The sequence below is a fragment of the Podarcis melisellensis genome (assembly GCF_964234715.1).
Source record: "Podarcis melisellensis genome assembly, chromosome: 5".
Lineage (NCBI taxonomy): Eukaryota > Metazoa > Chordata > Lepidosauria > Squamata > Lacertidae > Podarcis > Podarcis melisellensis.
In genome coordinates, this window is record NC_138537.1 from 15222575 (window position 1) to 15243485 (window position 20911).

Consider the following 20911-nt stretch of genomic DNA (forward strand, 5'->3'; position numbering starts at 1 on the left):
CCTCAAGTTGCTGTTCTGCAGCTCGTTGTGAATCTAGCTTGGCCTTATTCTGTGTCAGACACCTTGCCCATCCAGCTCAGTTTTGGCAGCACTAACCTGGCAGCACCTTTCCAGTTCTTCAGGCAGGGGAGGATCCCAGGCCTACCTGGAGATGCTGGGGACTGAACCTGGGACTGTCTGCATGCAAAGCGGATGCTCTACTTATGAGCTATGGTCCTTCCGCGCCCAGTTTGATGAGCAAGCAGGACATCAAGAAGGAGGCACAGACACTGCCACTGGCTTGGCTACCCTCGTTTCCCAGCACCAATCAACCATGCCTGCTTTGATTGGCTGTTGCTGCCCCATTAGTCTAGCTGAGAGGTATGAGTGGCTGTCCTAAGCTGGCAGGCTTGTTTTGTCTTTGCTCTGCCCCTTCCCCAGATGTTTCGAGGGATAATTCTGCAGAATCTGTTCAAATGCATAGCTTGAGAAAATAAACGAATCTCTTCTATTCCTTCACCCTTCCCCTGGTACTAGTCCTCTGGTAGATGGAATGGAATGCCTTACTAGATGGCATTCTTCCACCCAGGGTTGAGCTGGAACTCACTGGATCAAGAAACACTGCTCAGAATGAGATATTTTTTACCAATAGCAATAGAAATATGTATGCCACAACTCGGTGCGTGAAAGCCTTTGGTATTCTGAGCCCCGGATTGTTTCACCTTGCAAGAACCCAGAGTTGGGTGCATTGAGCTGTTGTGTGGCTGAAAGATGCATTGCAGAAAATGCATAAATATGGTCACTGAGGAATTTGCATGACAAAAAAGGAACAGGGATTTTCAAGGTATTAAGCTTGTTATTCCTTTAATAGGAGGGAAATAAACTACGTGCTTGCCAAAAGGCCACAGGGGAAGAAAGTGTAGAATCGCTAAAGCTTTCGGAAACATAAGCACTTCGGGGTTTACTTAATAAGAGTCTTAATTCACGAAAAATCACACACCATGTTTTTAAGCCTCATTCTCAAATTTTGTGCCTGAAAATGCAGCGTGAGATTTCAGGGAGAGCTTGTATTAAAAAGAACACAATTAAATACAGGATTTAAGCCAGTCCCCTTCTCTCCCCACCCCCACTTTCTCTCACACATGCTGCTGCTTCAGCAGCACATCCATCCACTCCTCTGTCACTTACACACTCATACTCCCTTCTCTGAACGTTGTGGGTTCTTCTGGCTCACACTTGCTTTGTCTTCTGGCAGCCATTTTTCTTTTGGCTCAGACAGAGAAGTCTCAATTTGCTGACTACTGTCGCACCTTGGAAGTGGAACGGAATCCGTTCCGGAAGTCAAACCAAAGCGTGGCTTCTGATTGGCTGCAGGAAGCTCCTGCAGCCGATCAGAATCCCGGTCGGACGTTTGGCTTCCAAAAACAGTGCGCAAACTAGAACAGTCTGGGTTTGCGGCATTTGGGAGCCAAAACGGTCAAGAACTATGCTGTTCAGAAGTCAAGGTACCACTGTATACAGGTGCTCATATCTGGCTCCTGGTTCAACGATACATTGGAATAGGAGCTTTAAGCCTCACAGCTTTTAGAATAAACAGCAGATTTTCGTCGGGATAGGTATAACCACATGTCCCTTCACTCCAAATTTTCAGATGACATCAACCAGTGGTTCCAAGTGGATGTCAAAATGGTGCTCACTTCCCTCAAGTCACATCCTAGCCAGCCAGCTTGGAAGGATACCATAGTCAATAATATTGTGAATACCCTTTAAGAAATGTCCAAGAGTCTACAAGTATAGTGATTGAAAGGGGCCTGCCATTCAATGGGAAGCAGGGCTAGCTTCAGTTTGAGGGGGGTCCATGGAGAAAGGCACCCTTTGAACAAAGGAACAGGTTGCTGCGATAATTTCCTGAATGCCTATTTCCTACCAGACAAGGTTCAAGCTTCTTCTGTTAATTCACAAAGCCCTAAACTCCTTAGGCCCAAAGGACTTTAAGGACTGCCTCATTACTTATGTTCCACCTTGATCACTGAGATTTTTGGATGGGCCTCCTTTCATGCTCCCACCTAGGGTTCAGTTTGCTTTCAGCAAGGACTGAGCCTTTAGTCCGGCACACCCTGACCTGGGAAACCTCTTGCCAATAGAAATTGGAGCCTGAATCATCCCAGTTTTCTTCTAGCTGTCTTCTAAAAACTAAGGCCTTTGGAATTCGATCTTTTTTTAACCAACAGGTATTTATTGACATGATGTTGATGTTCTCACAGAATTGAGAAAAAACATACTGTAGTAGTACGTTTTTATGTTGCGAGCCACCTTGCTATATTTTCTACGAAGGTTTGTTAATATCTGAATAAAATACAGTCGTACCTTGGCTTTTGAACAGCCTGGTTCTCGAATGTTTTGACTCCGGAATGCTGCAAACGCTGGAATTTGCAAACGTTTTTTGGAAGCTGAACATCCAATACGGCTTCCGATTGAGTGCAGGAATCTCCTGCGGCCAATCGGAAGCTGCACCTTGGTTTTCCAACGTTTTCGGAAGTCAAGCGGACTTCCAGAACGAATTCCGTTCAAGAACCAAGGTACGACTGTAAAATAAATTATACTTTCATGCAACTAACACACTATCCATATTGAACTTTAATTGCTTTCAGTTTAAACATCCAGGCTGCAATCCTAGGCATAGCATGCTTTAATAAACTGAATTCAGTGTTAGAAACTGAGATATGAAAGTTAGGAGCTAAATGGCACTTTAAACCTAGGTTATGGGCGCCACAATGGAGTGTCTGGGCATACTATTTTAATAACAAGAATACAAAGCTGAAAGTGAATGAACTGCTGCTAAGATCTTAGGTTCATTTTTCACATGGTCTAGTCCTCATCTGAGGGATGCGGGTGGCATTGTAGGTTAAACCACAGAGCCTAGGACTTGCCAATCAGAAGGTCCGCGGGTCGAATCCCCGCGATGGGGTGAGCTCCCGTTGCTTGGTCCCAGCTCCTGCCAACCTAGCAGTTTGAAAGCACGTCAAAGTGGAAGTAGATAAATAGGTACCGCTCCAGCGGGAAGGTAAGCGGTGTTTCCGTGCGCTGCTCTGGTTCACCAGAAGCGGCTTAGTCATGCTGGCCACATGACCCGGAAGCTGTACGCCGGCTCCCTCGGCCAATAAAGCGAGATTAGTGCCGCAGCCCCAGAGTCGGCCATGACTGGACCTAATGGTCAGGGGTCCCTTTACCCTTTTTACCTAGTCCTCATCTGAAGACTGCAAAAAAACAAAAACAAAGCCATACTTCCCCTGCCTGCCCTCCTAATATTCTTATGAGGGTCCCTTCTTCAGTCTTCAGAGAGTGGCTGGAAGTGTGGAGGCAGAAAAAGGTCCTCCTTTTCTTCCAGCAGTGACAGCTTTTAATCTGCAATCTTAGGCTCAGTACTGCTCCCAGAGCTCAGAAACTGCTTGCATTAATGAAATTCCCTGTCACCAAAGTGCCTAGAACAACTGGAGTTCCGAATGTTGAGTGTCTTGTATCCAGAGGTTGCTTCCGCTGGTGGAAGGCGTCTTTTTGATTGGTCGAAACCTTGTCCATTCACAGATGGGACCTTTTGGATACAACCAACCCAGTGCGCTGAGCTTTTCGTGGCATTTCACTGGCACTCAACTTTATGCACTGAGATTGTGAATGAGGATTTTTCATTCTAAGAAAGGGAGAAGGGTTGGGGAGGGATGAAGACAAAAATGAACCAATTATGATTAAGAGGAAGAGAAGTAATGCCTGGAAATAAGCCTGTTGTTGGTGACACTGATTATATTTCTTTTTTATCCAGGATGAAGAGGAAGAGATTAAGCAAGAAATTAACATGCTAAAGAAATATTCGCATCACCGAAATATTGCTACTTACTATGGTGCTTTCATTAAGAAGAACCCCCCAGGAATGGATGATCAGCTTTGGGTATGCAATGTTTCCTTCCTCCTCTTCTTCTTTTTACAAACAACGTTTATTTTCTTTGGCTTATCTATATGGGATATTCAAAATCCCTGTGACATTTTGCAGAAAACCGTGAAGGATTTGTTGTTTCCTTGCCTCAGGAATCTGTGTGCTTCCTTTTTAAGGGCTGTGTTTCTCACCTGCATATTGCTATAAAGAAACAACACTTCCGTTTCTTCTAGCATAGCTTAAGCTCAGGTTTGAAGCAGACACTGTTTCCATAAAAAATATTGTGCATTAAGAATGCTGCAGAAGAAGAAAGTGCTGGATCAGACCAAAGACCTATCTTGTGCTACAACATCCTATTCTCACAGTAGCCAACCAGATGTCTGTACGAAACCTGCAAGCAGAACTTGTGTTTAACAGTGCTGTGTTCAATTGTGGTCCCCAGCAATTGGTATTCAGAGGTATATTGCGTCAGTTTCTGGAGCTAGTACACGGCCATTGTGGCTATTTAACCTCCTCCATGAATTTGCCGAAAAGCCATTTAAAGCCCTCCCTGTCGGTTGTCATCACCGCATCCTCTTGCAGCGAATACTATAGTTTGATTATCCACCGTGAGAATAGCTACTTCTTTTTATCCTGAATCTTTCACCAGTCAGCTTCATTGGATGCCCCCAAATTATTATATTATTTGGGGGGGGGGGGAATTCTCTTTATCCACATCATAGACAATTTTACACACTGGTTCTTACACGCCTCCCTTACTCACCCTTTCCCTAAACTTAAAGGTCGCAAATCATAGAGTTGGAAGGGACCCTGAGGATCATGTAGTCCAACCCCTTGTGATGCAGGAATATGCAGCTCTCTCTTACAGGGGATCGAACCTGCAACCTTGCTGTTGCCAGCACCACCCTCTAACCAACTGAGCTATATTGTAACCTTTCCTTGTAGGGGAGTTGCTCTAGTCCCATTTGGCTGCCCTTTTCTGAATTCTTCTCCAGCTCTACAATATTCTTTGAGGTTCAGCAACCGCTGTTGTTGTTGTTGTTGTTTAGTCGTGTCTGACTCTTCATGACCCCATGGACCAGAGCACGCCAGGCACTCCTGTCTTCCACTGCCTCCCGCAGTTTGGTCAGACTCATGTTTGTAGCTTCGCGAACACTGTCCAACCATCTCGTCCTCTGTCGTCCCCTTCTTCTTGTGCCCTCAATCTTTTCCAACATCAGGGTCTTTTCCAGGGAGTCTTCTCTTCTCATGAGGTGGACAAAGTATTGGAGCCTCAGCTTCACGATCTGTCAGCAACCGCAGTTATATATATAAGCCAGTGTGGTCACCTCTTCACTGCCGTTGTCACCAGTTCCTCCTGAGAGCCAGTGTGGTGTAGTGGTTAAGAGCGGTAGACTCGTAATCTGGGGGACCGGGTTTGCTATCCGCTCCTCCACATGCAGCTGCTAGGTGACCTTGGGCTGGTCACACTTCTCTGAAGTCTCTCAGCCCCACTCACCTCACAGAGTGTTTGTTGTGGGGGAGGAAGGGAAAGGAGAACGTTAGCCGCTTTGAGACTCCTTCGGGTAGTGATAAAGCGGGATATCAAATCCAAACTCTTCTTCTATATAAAACCTGTAGGGTGTTAAATGCTATAGGGAACAGGTTTGCTGCCTGTGCCCCCTTGCACTCCATAATCTCTAGCACGATTAGTCACCTGTGTTGACATCAGTATGAACCCTGGGTTGAAGGTTAACCGTGGTAGCCTGACGCAGGTTTTGCAAACATGGGGCTTGTGTGTGAATCAAATGAGAGTCAGAAGGCATCCGGGGCCCATAGTTGAAAGCAGCGCTGTGTATTTTGACCCACGTGATTCACTAAACCACTACGTTTTTTGTTGCCTGATTGAATTAGAACTCGTGAGAATTCTGCTCTTCCTGCTCTGGAGATAAAAATGCTTGTTTATTTCCCCCTCTTGCCTTTGTCGGAATAAAACTCTTTGCCGATAACGCCCGAGTTATTCTCTTTATCAACACTCGGATGAAGTGGTACATGAAATAATAATAGTGAAAAGCCAGAGTTCTTTCCGTGCAGATTAGGATCTCTCCGAAAGAGCAGGTTTCCGACATATTTTATTGCCACCTTGAAGTGCATCTTTCTATTTTCGCTGCACACATTTTATAATATTTGTAATTTTCATGAAAATGTTCTGTAATTGCTTTTTGCTTGCCATAAGCTGCCCTGAGCGGTGGAAAGGCAAGTACAGGTGTTCTGAATAAGCATTAAAGTGCAGGACAACACAACCCCTTGTCAGGCTCCAGGGATAGAGAGGCCCAGTGGGTGTAGTTTTCTGTCAAGCCAACCCCCACAACAAGTTCCATAATAGAGTTGGTACTCTTTGACAGTGAGGTCTTCACGGTCATAGCCTATGTGCACTCGGGCATAGCCAGGGTGTTACGTACAAAATCCAAAAGAGGGAAGTAACATCAGCGCATGGAACATCTCACTTTATTGTTCTTAGAAAACACTGCTTTCATTTTCTTTTAAGAGAGAAATTGTGAGGATTAAAAATAAACAAATTGTTGTTGTTTAGTCGTTTAGTCGTGTCCGACTCTTCGTGACCCCATGGACCAGACCATGCCAGGCACTCCTGTCTTCCACTGCCTCCCGCAGTTTGGTCAAACTCATGCTGGTAACTTCGAGAACACTGTCCTCTGTTGTCCCCTTCTCCTTGTGCCTTCAATCTTTGCCAACATCATGGTCTTTTCCAGGGAGTCTTCTCTTCTCATGAGGTGGCCAAAGTATTGGAGCCTCAGCTTCAGGATCTGTCCTTCCAGTGAGCACTCAGGGCTGATTTCCTTAAGAATGGATCGGTTTGATCTTTTTGCAGTCCATGGGACTCTCAAGAGTCTCCTCCAGTACCATAATTCAAAATTCAAAACTCCATGGACAAAACAAAATACACCTTGGTTAAAATTTAGTAAGATCACCAGGGAACAGGCGAAATTGCTACAAGGGTTGGATTTGTCTCACGGATCCCTGGCCTGTTGTGTGAACATAAGAATCAGGAGAACAGGGTTGCTAGGATCCATTTAAGGGCTAGCCAAGGCCCGTGCAGAGCTTGTCTGTAGTCCCTCGTCAGCTGAGTGTTCTTGGCATGACAGTGTCAATCTGGCAGGGCTGTGATGGGGCTCCCTGGCCTCTTAGACCTCCAAACCCTCGGGCAAGTGTTCTCAGCTGCCCCCTACCTCTGCACGGGCCTGGGCCTAGACCAGGGTAGCTAAACTATGGTCCTCCAGAGGTTATTTGGAGTACAGTGCCCATCATCACTGACCATGCAGGCTGGGACTGATGGGAGCTGGAGTCCAGCAATGCCTTCAGGGCCATCCCTGACTAACCATTCCTGGCCTATGAACACTTTCAGGCATTGAGATCAGAACAATAGCAGGACTCTCTGATCCCCCACCACAGACCTGTCTCCATTCTTCTTTACCCCTGCCTTGCCTCACTTCAACTCTGCCTTGCCTTGCTTTGCCTCACCTTCCATCTCTCTATATTGCCTTGCTTGAATAAATCCCACCAGCTGCCATGGGAGATACTAACTTTGGCAGAGGGGAAGCGCCATCCTTTTTATATTATTTCACAGAACCTGGAAGAGGTGAAAACTGTAGAATTTGGGCTGCTTATTCAGAACCTGGAATCTAAAAAAAAAGGGGGGTGGGAAATAAATATAGATGGATGTATCATTGTACATTTATTAGTGCATTAATTAGAGCCATTCACTCAGGTATGCTTACACTCTATTGCATCTCGAGAGCACAGAGCGCACTGTGGACATGAAATATAATTTATCTCCCAAATACTCGTAGACTGCCCTGCAAATAGAAATCCCTCCACTCTTTAACACCCAATCAGCTGTACAGTGTCCAACGACCACATCCTCTGTTATTAAATCAGACTCAATAGCTCACCAGATTGTTCTCCTTCTACACCTTTGGCTTTTGTCTTACTGGAAGGGGTGGTTGAGAGGGCTCCATCCTGGTCCCCTGTCCTCATTTTTAGTGATCTTCATCCCACATGATTACTCTCCTTTGCCCTACCTGGACTTGCCTGGTTAGATTTAATGAGATCATAGCACCAGGCACCTAACATTCCGGGACCTTGTCTTAAGTAATACCTTTGTAGGAACAATGGGGGAAATTAATGCTATAAGGGTTACCAAACAGAGTAAGGGGTACAAAATTAAAAAATCCCTTCCATTCGCATTGGTATTCCGGAGACTCTTCTAGAAATGTTATTGCAAGCTGTGGAGCCCTTCTTTAATTTCAATATGTTAACACAAAAGCATACATCCGCAAGGTAATATAGGTGCCATTCTGCTTTATGTTTGTCATCTGTCCTTGCTGTCTAGGGTGGATTGAAGTGATTAACCGAAAAGCACTGCCATGCATGTACAATGGCGTTGGCTTTTTCGCTGCTTGTCTGCTGTTTGCAGAGTTGCAGTGTTCAGGCAGGCAGAGAGCTCCAGGCCACTGAAAGCTGGGGGCAGAATGCTGGTGACAGAGCCGCTCCCAGAGGGGATGAGGCTCAGGCCTTCCTGTCTAAGGATGGATTGCTTCCATGGCAACCCTCAGAGTTTAGATTTAGAATGGTTGGTAGATTCCTAATGAGGAGCTGGGTGGGGGCTGAGAGGAAAGAAATGCATATGCAGAGCATGTGATATAGATATATTCTTGGTAGGGTGGGGTAGATTTGCCAGGATTCCTGCCCATCTTCCACCATGGAACTGAGATGACCATGGCTAGTGATTTCCCCAAACTGTGTGGTTCATAAGGGAGTATATTATGCAATCTGTCAGAGGCTAAAATGGCACCAGTCTTTGCATTATTATTTTTCAACATCCAGTGGCCAAATCTGAAGCTAACTGATCAGCAAGCTCTCATACAACCCTGGGTCCTTGTTTCACCCATCTTTCGATGGTTCCTTCTAATCGAGAGCCAGTAAAATATCCCAGGCTGCTGGTTGCCAGTTGCCAGTCAACCGCAGCCACTGAGCACCTCCAAGGCAAGGGAGGTGGGGCCTATCTGCTGGAACTTGCTCACTCCACAATGACCAAGTGGGCTTGAGCTGGACAGACCTTTAAATACAGGACTTTGTTCAGTAAAGCAGGACAAATGGCTTCCTTGCATCTTCCGGTGGGAAGGGAAGGACTAGTAGATGTCTGCAGATGGTAAACAGTATTGGGCTGAGCCCATGTTGCTTTGTTTTCCTCAGCAGCACAGCTCTGGAGGGTAGGGGGAACAGCCTTCTTTACCTTTGCAAAGTCCTTCCTCCATTTTTGTACTTCTCCCTCTCAGCTACGAGTGCAAGAAAGTACAGCTGTTCCAAAGGCAGAACGTTGAAGTGATGGTGTCTTTGCGAATAGTCTGCAGTCTCTTTGCATAGAGGCAAAGAGGTGCTGTTTTTGTTTAAGTCAAGCACCCATTTTGGTTTGGGCAAATCTGTGTTTTAATGTAGTCAGGAACACTTTGTCACATTTGCCATTATTATTGAAACCTCTTTCATTTAATACATCCATGACACTGCTAATTGGAAATGCCTCTTTTTTAGCAACAAGTGCTTACAGTAGTGTCCTATTGAGATGGCAGCATCTTTGAATCAATATTCCACCATCTGTGTCAGTGACAAAACCTGCTAGGGCTGGATATTTAATAATAATAGTTGAGAAAATTCACGGTTCAACAGAATATTTTTGTCGTATTTTTCCCTAGCTTTTGACGGCTATGTTTTTTAAACCTTGAGTGCACATTGTATTATGGTACCAATTTTTGTGGCTTCATTATTGACGTTTTACTGCAGTTATTTTCAGTGTGTTCTGTGATTTGCCATGTTCAGATTTATTTTTTATGTAAACTGTTTTGAGGTAACAGGGACATAAACAGATATAATAATGAAAATAATAATCCCCTTCTGTATTTTCTGGATCTTTAGAGAAGCACCAAAAAACAGAGTGATGAGAAACCCTTGTATGTTTAGCTGACTACTTTTAATTTCTCGGATGCTTCCGTTACACATTTAGAAGCTTCCAATACACCAAGCCAACAGGTTGCTTCAGGTGTATATTGTTAAAAAATTAATCTTGAGGAGAGAGAAATCAAGGGCAGACGGTTATGGAGGCTTGAGAGAAGTGAGCCGGCACTACCATTGAGACAATCCTTCAAATTAATGGATGAACTGGTTCTCGCTAATATTGTTTGGTCCTGTCTCTTTAATATTTCATGATTGCAATGTGTCATGGAATGTGATCTTCATTTTTCATCAGTTTTTAATTATGAACCGTGTGTACATAAAGGGACATGCTCCCTGTCTCTCTTGGCCTGAAGTAAGAAGACAAATGGCCTTTACCGACAAATGGTCTGTATTTTACATTCTTTCCATGCTGAGGTGCTCCAGACAGATAAGCTTGCATATTATTACACACGGGCACACGCAAAAGATTGAGTTTGTTTTTTCTTTCAAAGTTTTCATCACCTGGTGTTGCAGGCTGCTGGGGTTTGTTGGCTCAATAAAACAGATTACCAGCGGTTTACATAAGGCAAGTTCATAATCACAGGGCAATTTTCTATTGCCTTGAAGTCCTCATGAGCCATTTCTCAGGGGCTTTGAATGAGGGCAGTTATTGCTGCATGTGGTTCAGCATTTGCGTGTCGAGGTCCCCAGGGCCACCCCAATAACTCACACATCACACAGAATTTTTGTTTAAGGTTTTTGGCATAATTTTGGCCACAACTTTATTAAAATACAAATTTGTGAGTGGTTGCTTAGGCATTGGTTGCGACTATCTGCCCCCACCATGGGGGACAGACTGACATTCCGCACGATGCGAAAGTCAGAATAGGGGAATACACTTGGGGATAGCGACGGAGCAGGGAACCTGCCCTCAACTCTCCCCAAATGCAACCAGGAGCTCATTGCTATGGCCCGAGCCCCCTTGACAGAGTGGACAAGCAATAGTTAGCCCCCAATTCCTTTAACGGAATCCCTTGCAGCAGCAGCATTAGAGGGGCAGGCACAGCCAATCCATGCCCCTCAACCAACCAAACCATAAACCAACGCCTAACTGCAACCTTACAAGTTTGCTACTCAGTAGGCAAAAACCAATCAGCCAGATGGACAAAATTCCTACCAAGCCCCCGCTCCAAAGCAGACGACCCCATGACAGGCATAGCAAGGTCAAAGCGAACAACCCTATTCTAGGGAGGGAGGGACGGGCAATCCGCTGCTCGGGCGAAAAGAGGAAGCCCTAGCCTCGTGCAAGGAGTTTTAGCATTTCTGGCTGTCAATCAACAAATGGCAACATTAACTTCTTCCCAACAACAAGGGAAGCCCCAATCGCATCAGTGGCCAACGATCAGTTAGCCCGCCCCCAACTTTGGAGTGTCCTGGCGGCCCCCACTGCAACACGTGCTCTCCATGAAGGAGAACACGCTTTGCCTGAACTTGCCCATACTTTAGAAAATCTTTGGGGGATCATTTGAGCTGGACATACCAGGTTGTGATTTGTAAGTGCAGTCCATTTGTGACTAATACGGCATCGTTTTCCATGCTTGTTATCACATTGCTTTCCATCACGTTGTAGCATATCAATAGAACTGCAACAGAATGCTGCGTGGTAGACTTCTCCTGTTCATATCCTCTGCCATGATACAGGCATTGACCATTTTGCATGGGAGTTCCATTCTTGGCCCCCCACATGTAGGTGGAGCATGCATAGGCCTGCCCTGTTCTGCCCTTTTCCGGGTCCAAAAGGACCCGGGCATTGGCAGTTGTGTGTCAGTTGGTTGCGTACAGAAAGGTCGCTGTCTGTACTTCTTTTCCCTGTTTCACCCACCCAAGAGTCAGCCAGAATTCCATGGCTACTGATCTTAGTTATTCCTCAGTTGTCTGATTTTGGGTTTCCTCCCTCCCCACCATGTTTAGGTTTCCCCCTCCCCAAAAAGTTTTTTTAAAAAAGAAAATTAAAAATTGTACACAAAGATTATTGCTAATGCACGGTAATAAAATACAGTGAATAAAATAACAGGGTAGTATTCCCTGCTAATCCTACGCAGATTAGATCCACTGAAGGTAATAGACATGACATGACTAATTTGAGTTTATTAATTCCAGTGGGTCTACTCTGAATAAGACTCAGTACTTCTGCAAATTTTAAGTTCCTTTGCGCCTGTTGACTCCTCCTCCTTGTGAGTGGTCACTCCATTTTGGCTATGTAAGGGTCTACACTTGCAGAATGAGTTTCCTATTAGCATACAGGGTGTGTCAAACATGTGCTCTACCCCGATGGACATATGGGTTCTATGCAGTGTCAGTGGTCCTAGTGAAATTGCTGTGTTCTCCAGCTGATCAATGGAAGTATTGTAGCTATATGTTACTGATGACATTCTGGAGCCACATGAATAGTGAATAATTTGTGCCCCAGCTGTGCATCAGAATCTGTAAGACCATCTCTATACATGAAAAGGCACTTTAATTTAAAACAGAAAAAAGTGATGTTCATGCTAGCACTTAAAACATCTATAATTGGAGTGAGTTAACATTCATTTAATTTTACATTTAAAAATACAAATTAGCATGAGGTGGACCTATGCATCCCAGTTATTCAAAGTTCAGCATTTTGGCTGCAAGCCCGTTCCCAAGGAACATCGCTTCCATGCTCTTGTAAACAAACAGTATTCCCAAACCCTGTGGGCAGAATTTGCACACCTTTCTGCTGTGCTTTGGCAGCAACCACAGCACCGGCACCTACAAGAAATGTGTAAAAGTAGCTCTTCTGTTTGGAGCTGGTTGGAAGCAAAATGGGAATTTGAGAACGGTCAGAAATATCGCTGGAGGGAGTTCTACAAGATTAAACAGTTCTGTCTTGCTCTTACAGATTGTATTGCCTTTATTCTATTAAATTATATTATTCAAGTTAGGTGTGATACCACATTAAGCCTGTATTATGTTCTGAAAGGACAGTCTGTTAACTAAATCACCTGAGCAATTTGTCCAGGGCTGGCAGATTCATTCATCATTGCGTTTAGGTAAAGGTAAGGCTACTTCTGAAATTGTGAAGGGATGTAGACATAGACATAGACATATACTGTTGACTTGCAACTTACACACATTTAACTTACACAATTTCAGCTTCCCGTGCTTAGCTGCAGCGGGTGTGTGTGTGTATCCGCAAGTGAAACACTGGCAATCTCACCTGCCATTGCACTCACCTTGGGAGAGTGCCAGGGCCAGATTTCTGTATAGGCTAAGTAAGCTGAAGCCTAGGGCCTCTAAATCTAGGGGGCCTCCCCAGCCCACCCACCCCCAGCGGGCAGTCTAGTGTGGTGTAGTGGTTAAGAGCGGTAGTCTCATACTCTGGGGAACCAGGTTCGCATCTCCGCTCCTCCACATGCAGCTGCTGGGTGACCTTGGGCTAGTCACACTTCTCTGAAGTCTCTCAGCCCCACTCACCTCACAGAGTGTTTGTTGTGGGGGAGGAAGGGAAAGGAGTATGTTAGCCGCTTTGAGACTCCTTAAAGGGAGTGAAAGGCGGGATATCAAATCCAAACTCTTCTCTTCTTCTCTTCTTCTTCTTCCCTCTCCCCAAATTGCAAACCCAAGATCATGCGAGGGCAGGGCAACTCGGGCCCAGCAACTGTCAGACTCAGGGCCAGCCAGTGCGGCCCAACTTGAAATTTTTCTGCAATGCTTGATTTTTTTTTTTGAAATTCTGCAAAATCTTAGAGATATAAATAAAATCCATCTAGATTGCCTTGGTGCGGGGCCCCCCTTAGAATCGGCCCGCAGGGTCCAGTTTAGCCCAATTGCTCCAATTGCCTTTTGAAAGTGACAAACTTGGACAAACAAATTTTGATGACGTTTTGGATTATTTTTGTAATGAGGAAGGCTAGAAAAAAACATTTGTAGTCTTACTTTATTTGATGGTTGTAGTTTACTTCTTAATACGTATTTTAAAACTGACTGTTTTATGAGAACATAAAGTAGATTCTAAAAGTGCCACGCTGTCAGGTAATCATGATCATATTGTTTACACTTCCCAGGCAATATAATATGTAAACTCAAGGTTTTTTTTAAAAGAACATTACAATTTCATTTTCCTAAAAAGTCATGCTTATTCCACAAAAGGTTCACAAAGTTCAGTCATTGCAAAAGTTTTTCAGTGTTAATTTTAACATTTATGCATTTTTAAAAATCAGCATGGTATTTAACAATAACATCTTATGTCCTTTAGAGGAGAAAATAGTGAATTGCAAAATTTTTAATACCCATTGTCATCCTTGGCTTCACTCAATTTTGTTTATAGCACTCTTCCATTTTTTTTCTAGTCGTGAGGGTGGGGGATTGGGAGGGTTCCTCACAAGTGGAGTAGCCGAGGGCCTCTCTTCATCGAAAACCGGCCCTGGAGAGTGCTCAAGGGTACAGGGAGAGAGTGTGAGTAGCCTTGGGAGAGTGTGTGATTTTTTACGGGTCATTTCCCAGTTTTTAAAGGGTTGTGTGTATGATAACTGTTGGACTTCTTAAAAAGTAAAACAAGGCATTCATTTCCGGTGCAATCCTATACATACCATATTTTTTGCTCTATAAGATGCACCAGACCATAAGATGCACCTAGTTTTTGGAGGAGGAAAACAAGAAAAATAATATTCTGAATCTCAGAAGCCAGAACAGCAAGAGGGATCACTGCGCAGCGAAAGCAGCGATCCCTCTTGCCTTTCTGGCTTCAGCGATAGCTGCGCAGCCTGCATTCGCTCCATAAGATACACACACATTTCCCCTTGCTTTTTAGGAGGGAAAAAGTGAGTCTTATAGAGCAAAAAATATGGTATCTATTCAGAAGTAAGCCCCACTGAGTTCAGTGGGACTTGCTCCCACGTAACTGTGTGTTGGATTACATCGTTAGGTGTATGCACACAGCCTGCCACTTGAATATACTGTGACCCCTTATTTTGCATAGCCTAGTAGTTGCATACGTGTGTCTTTGCAGTCAGAATGTTCGATAAAGGATTGTCTTGTGCATCTGGAGCGAACTTTCAGAGATTCCTGTTTTCTGACTGGCTGATGGGAAAACATAGATTTATACAGCTATGTCTTTTAAAAGAAGTGTGCCGATTTTCAAGAAAGGTGTCTCAAAGTGACCTACAACAACGTTTAAGTCAAAACCCATTGTGGAAAATCAGAATCCAAAGCCAGACAAAATTGCAGCCAAAAGTCAGTTCAAACAAACATCGCCTTGGCCTATCGGTGAAAATACAGGAAAGAAGGGGCCAATTATCCTTCTTCTTAGGAGGTGTTTTGCAAGGAGCCACAGGTGCTTCTGTTGTTGTTGTTGTTTAGTCGTTTAGTCGTGTCCGACTCTTCGTGACCCCATGGACCAGAGCACGCCAGGCTTCCTAGTGGAGACCAAATTTAGTTTTTGGGTAAGAAGGAATCTGAAACAGGAACTTACTTCTAGATCTTGATGTGATTCTTCATACTCCACACATTATTCTTCTTTCTTCCTTAGAGAAAACCCAACCTTCATTCGCACTCTCACATGTACACAGAAGGAAGGAATGACATTCACCCCTGCTGGTTTCTAAAGCTTTTATAGAAACTATTAGATCTCAGAGATCTGTATTCAAATCTATTGTGAATCATTAGCTCAACAGGAGACCTGAGTGTTCCTATCTTTCAGCTTCAGTTCCTGGTCTGTTAAATGGGGATATTTATTATCTGCTACCTCCTGAAGTTGCGGGGGATGGATGAGACTGGCATTGTATAGTGTGCAGCGTGCTCCAAAATGTTGCAGAAATTATATAACCAGTAAAAATACCCTTTTTCTCAAGAAGGCGGTTCTGACATCCTGTTTGTATTCTTCCAGATTTTCAAACCTCCCAGGCCAAGGGAAACTTGAAAGTGGAAAGATTGCCATTACTTAATGATTGCTTTTCTCTTTCAGCAGTGTTGCCTGTTGCCAACTGCAGTGTGTTCCACTGGGTTATTGCAACCTGGAGGATGCTTTCTGTTTAATTATAATAATTGCACTTTTGTTTCCTTTGCCAGCTGGTGATGGAGTTTTGTGGTGCTGGCTCTGTCACTGATCTGATCAAGAACACAAAAGGGAACACTTTGAAGGAGGAGTGGATTGCCTACATCTGCAGGGAGATTTTACGGGTACGTGACCAAAATGGGCTTAGCCGCCTTTCAGCCTGTCATTGACAGCAAATGTTGCCTAGGTCCAGGATTGGGAATGCCTGCTGTCTCTCTCTAGCACAAATTACTGCTCTTCCCTTTTCACTCACAGACTTAACCGTGGTTTAGCGTCACCTCTGTACTGATAATTTCATATTTTGTTTAAGACAGCAGTCTTGGCTAGTGTTAAGCGAGGTTAGTTTCTGTGAGGATGTAACACTAAACCATGGTTCCAGCAAGCAGTGGGAAGGAGTGGAAACCTGCCCTGGAAAAGCGAATGAGGAACAGGGAGAGTGCAGAATCCCAAAGCTAGTTCCTGATTTGCAAACCATAGTTTGCATGGAACCAACATTCTGCCTGTGCCAAGTCCCTGCTCTGGTTTTTAATGCTTACAAAAGAGGCATAATCTGGAAGATGGCTCCTGAGGTTTTGTGGATAGTCATAAGAGAGCTTTGTAGGTGCCTGTAGGTATAAATGATTCATAGTCACTTAGATATGATGTATAATGAATGAGTGAGGGTCAGTTGTCTTTCTTTCTTCCTCAACTTTTAAGCCTGTTCTTTCTTTCATAGGAAAAAAATTCCCTCTTTAATATTAATAGGAATAAAGGTGTGTCTAAATTATATTCAATTTCTTTTTAGAAAAAATGGGGGGAGAGAAAATGCATTTTTAGGGCATTTCAAATGGCTATTGTGGAAGTTGTGCTGTTCATATATGTGGGTTTTTCATACCATCTGCGTGACAATGGAGTCATCAAAATTACATTTAATTCAGATTTCCTCTTCCTGCGGGAAATCTGTTAAATAAAAATACTGCATTATACATCCCCAGTCAATCACAGTTGCACTTGGTCATGTGTGATGATGTTTGGGGTGATTTGCCTTCATCAACACATCCCTAGGTCCATGTAATGGTTCTAGGGGTTGCTCGTGCGTAAATCGTCGCCACACCTGGCTGGGCTACCTGGGTGAACCCTTTCTGTCTGGACAGCCACTCACCCGTGGCTGTCTCAATCGCTGGCAGAATCCATCAGTGGGCGTTTCTTGAATTTCTTCCAGCAAAGAAGTTCTTTGACGCCAAGTCTCCTCCTACTCTCGCTGCGCGGAAGTCTTCTGCGCAGGGAGGGTGTGGGGAGCGGAGGACCCGTGCTCTCCCCACTGGTCTCCGGCGAGGAGTCCTGGAGCCCCCTCGCCGATTCCCCCTTCTGCCCCCCTTCTCCACTGGTGCTACGCTGATTTCCTTCCCCAGCAGATGGGCTGCCTCTCTCCCTACTGGGACCCTCTCTGGCATCCCTCTGGAGCCTTCCCTCCGCCTCTGGCTCCGATGGCAGTTCCCTGACAGTCCATTAGCATTATGTGTGAACATAGCCTATGGATTGAAGTGGTCCTTGTTAAAATTCTAGCCCGTCTTGAGGTATGTGCCTATCTGTTCAGGCACCGGCTGAATTCCTTAGACCTCCCTCCGGCGACTCCCGGCAGGAATAAACATACTCGAGGTCCGTTCCGGCGATTTTCCTCAGGCTGTGAGGAAAACACACCAACTGCTTCTCCTCCTCCCTGCTCCCTGCATATCCCCAGGGAGGGGAATCAGACACAGACAGTAAACGTATCTACATGTCTTTATTTGTGTCTTTTAGCAGTCATACAGTAAAGATGTCTGCTCTCTTCAACAAACAGAGAGAAACTCCACCTCCACCCATGTACATCCTGTACAGGTCATATGACAAACCTACTGAGCTAACATCCGGTGCTCAGTACAGAATGGACTGCCCCTTTGTTCCCATGGCAACAGTCACAAGCTTCCTGTTTGGCTTTCCAGCCACAAGCAGCAGACTTGGCTGCTATAGCCTTTGCTTGCTGCCGCATTGCTGCTTTAGAATAACATACTCCCCCTAAAGTATCAATGCGTGCAGCGAGCAAAGCGTCATCCAGAGAAGAAAACAAACAGTTGTTATACTTATAACATTCCCCTGTTGTTTCAGTTCCACCCTTGGAACTACCCGCCACTGGTTTTACCAATGTACCTCTCTGGTTGTGTGACTTCCAAGGAATGAGTGCTTCTGCATTACCTTGGTTAGCAACTCTCTGTTGTGCCTTTGTCTCTGACTCAGACACAGCTTCAATTTGACCTTGGTCGTTTACAACAGCAACAGCTAAATTAGCAAACTCTTGTGAATACCTCTTGGGTGGTACACCCTTCGTTGCTCTCTCAGACCTACGTAAGAGGTGCTGCTCTTCTTTGCTTTCTGGTTCAGCCTTTGAACTCTCTGGAGAACCAGTACTAAGCTTAATCAGTGGTTCATCCTCCTCTTCTGAGGATCTAGTCATTATCTGAGATTTCCTCTCAATGACTGTGACAACTGAGCTGTCTGAGCTATCGCTGTCATCATCAGTACTACTGAACTCAATAAGATCAAACTCATCATCATCATCAGAATCATCACCTGTGGGAAATGTGTGAACAATCACTCTCTCCTGTTCAGGAGCACTCTCTAGAAATTTTGTGAGAATCACCTGACCAGATTCAGACAAAATTACTCTGTAGAGACCCTTTTCATAACCCACAAAAATGCCTCTGGCATTCTTTACCCCATCTGGAGTTTCTGTTCTCACATGAGACCCAAAAACCTTGAAATGGGCAACAGAAGGTTTTCTGTGGAACAGTTTCTCAAAAGGAGAACTTCCGAACTCTTTTGAAAACTTTCTCAACCACGTGTAACAATATGACATTAGTGACTCAGCCCAGTACTCATGTGGCAGATGTGAACTAAGCAATTGCGCTTCCATTCCCTTTTGCAATTCTTTGTTCACCCTACTACAGACACATTTGTTCCAAGCTTCTTCGGAACTAGCAATTTTGTGTTTTATCCCTTTCTTCTTCAGGAACCTCTGGAAATCCTGTAAAAAGAAAATTGGCTTCTCATCTGTGCAAAGACAATCTATGTCAGCATCATGCATATTTTTAACCTTGTCACAAAACTCTTTAAACCTTTCTAAGGCTTCTTTCGGTCTCTCCAAAAGATAAATCCAGACAAAACCTGTAAAAGAATCAACACATATTAGGTAATACTTTGCATTGCCTCTAGATGGTGCTAGAGGACCAATCACATCAGCATACACCCGCTGAAATGCCTTGTCGACCCTCGAGGTGACCTGCTTGGTGTTCTTCTTGGCTACACCTGTAAAAGAGATCATGTTTGAATCACTAGAATTACATTTCATGTAATCACTTTGATCAAAAGTCAACAAATACAGTCCATCTTTCTCTTTGGCAGAAAGATACAACTCTCCATTTTTGTAGATCTCACAGTTCTGATCATCATAGGACAGTTTTAGTCCCTTCTTGGCAATCTGTGAAACACTGAGCAGATTGAACTTCAACTCTGGAACCAAATAAACATTGCTTATAGTCAAGTTCAGACTTTCAAGATACACAGTCCCAATTCCGGTCGCTTCCAGCTTTTGACCGTTGGCTAGTTGCACAGCGAAGCTTTGCTTCTCAAACGTAGAAAATAGTCCTCTGTGTCCTGTCATGTGAACCGTCGCGCCCGTGTCTAGGACAAAGAAGTTTCCCACCTCTGGTGTGGCTTTTAGCGACATCAAAGCTTTTGGAGTCTTTGTCTTTGGCTTGGTGTGACTTTTGTCTGACGCCTCAGACTTTGTGGAGCTCGCCTTGGCTCCTCTGTTCTTACGTGGCTTCTTGCAGTACCGCTGAAGATGCCCAGTTTGGTCACAATTGTAGCATCGGACAACGTTGAAAGCTTCGGCGTTTCCTCCAGAAGCAACAGCAGTGGGGGCGTTAGAACTCCGTTCTTTGCTCCCCCTGTCCTTGACTTCCAGGGCGGCAAGTCTGTCATGTTCATTCAACACGACGGCAAAGACCCTCTCCGACGTGAGATCCGCTGCTGGGAGAGACCCCAGCTGACTGGCAACCGTTTTGTAAGTCCGATTCAGGCTGTTGATCACCATGAAGCAAAACACTTCCTCCTGCAGACGGAAGTTACGTTCCACCATCTGTTGACGCAGAAATTTCATTTCCGTCAGGTGCGCTTGAACATCTCCATCAGGCGCAAGCCTCAGGTTGGTCAGCTTCTCAAAATACAGCAACGCTGAAGAACCTGCATCTCTCTGATGTGTCCTTCTCAGCGTGTCCCAAACATCTTTCGCGTGGTCTAAATCTTGTATGTGGATCAGCTGCGAATCTGACACGCACAGAATTATAGCAGTTCTGGCCTTCACATCCTGTGACTCCCAAGCACGCGTTGGTGCTGCTGGAATGGGGTTTTCAATCACCCCAAACAGTCTCTGATTCTGCAGCAGGGCCTTCATCTTAATAGACCAAGATGCATAATTGTCACTGGTCAGAAGGGGCAGAGAAGGCAAAGCTCCCTTCTTGGCATCCATCTTGAGTCCTTGCATTGACTCTCAAACACAAGCCTCTAAAATCCAATAGCTGGCTTGTTTACACTCTGTGCACCTGGCAGCTCTGAACGCTAGCTGCTTTGGAAAGTCCCTTTCCAACAGTTTGTTTGCTTGGGCCTAAGTCATAACAAAACCTTGTTTTTGCCTCTCCGAGGCAAAAGCCTGACTTGTCCAGCCCTCTCGTGAAACTGGCCTTCGTTGCTAAGCAACAGCATTCCTTCCCTTGAACAGGAAACCACAGGAATGTTTGGAATGCAGAGCTATTGTATCTCGGAGCTGTTTTTCCCAAACTGCTCCCCGTGAAGCAGAGAATGAATCAATCTGCATTCACACTTCTAAGCCCGAAAACCTCATACCTGGGCTCCGTAGCTTGGCT

General features: G+C 44.8%; 1 protein-coding gene across 7 annotated transcripts in view; it reads left to right on the forward strand.

The window, feature by feature from the left end:
* Positions 1 to 20911, forward strand: part of TNIK (TRAF2 and NCK interacting kinase) — a 305446-nt gene that overhangs the window by 166159 nt on the left and 118376 nt on the right. For all 7 annotated transcript variants that reach the window (XR_014168246.1, XM_081910721.1, XM_081910720.1 and 4 more), the window contains 2 exons: positions 3797 to 3922; positions 15986 to 16096. Coding sequence is in view for 6 of the 7 variants with exons in the window: in XM_081910721.1 (XP_081766847.1) it covers positions 3797 to 3922; positions 15986 to 16096 (237 nt within the window). In the remaining variant the exon portion in view is untranslated. The remainder of the gene's footprint in view (positions 1 to 3796; positions 3923 to 15985; positions 16097 to 20911) is intronic.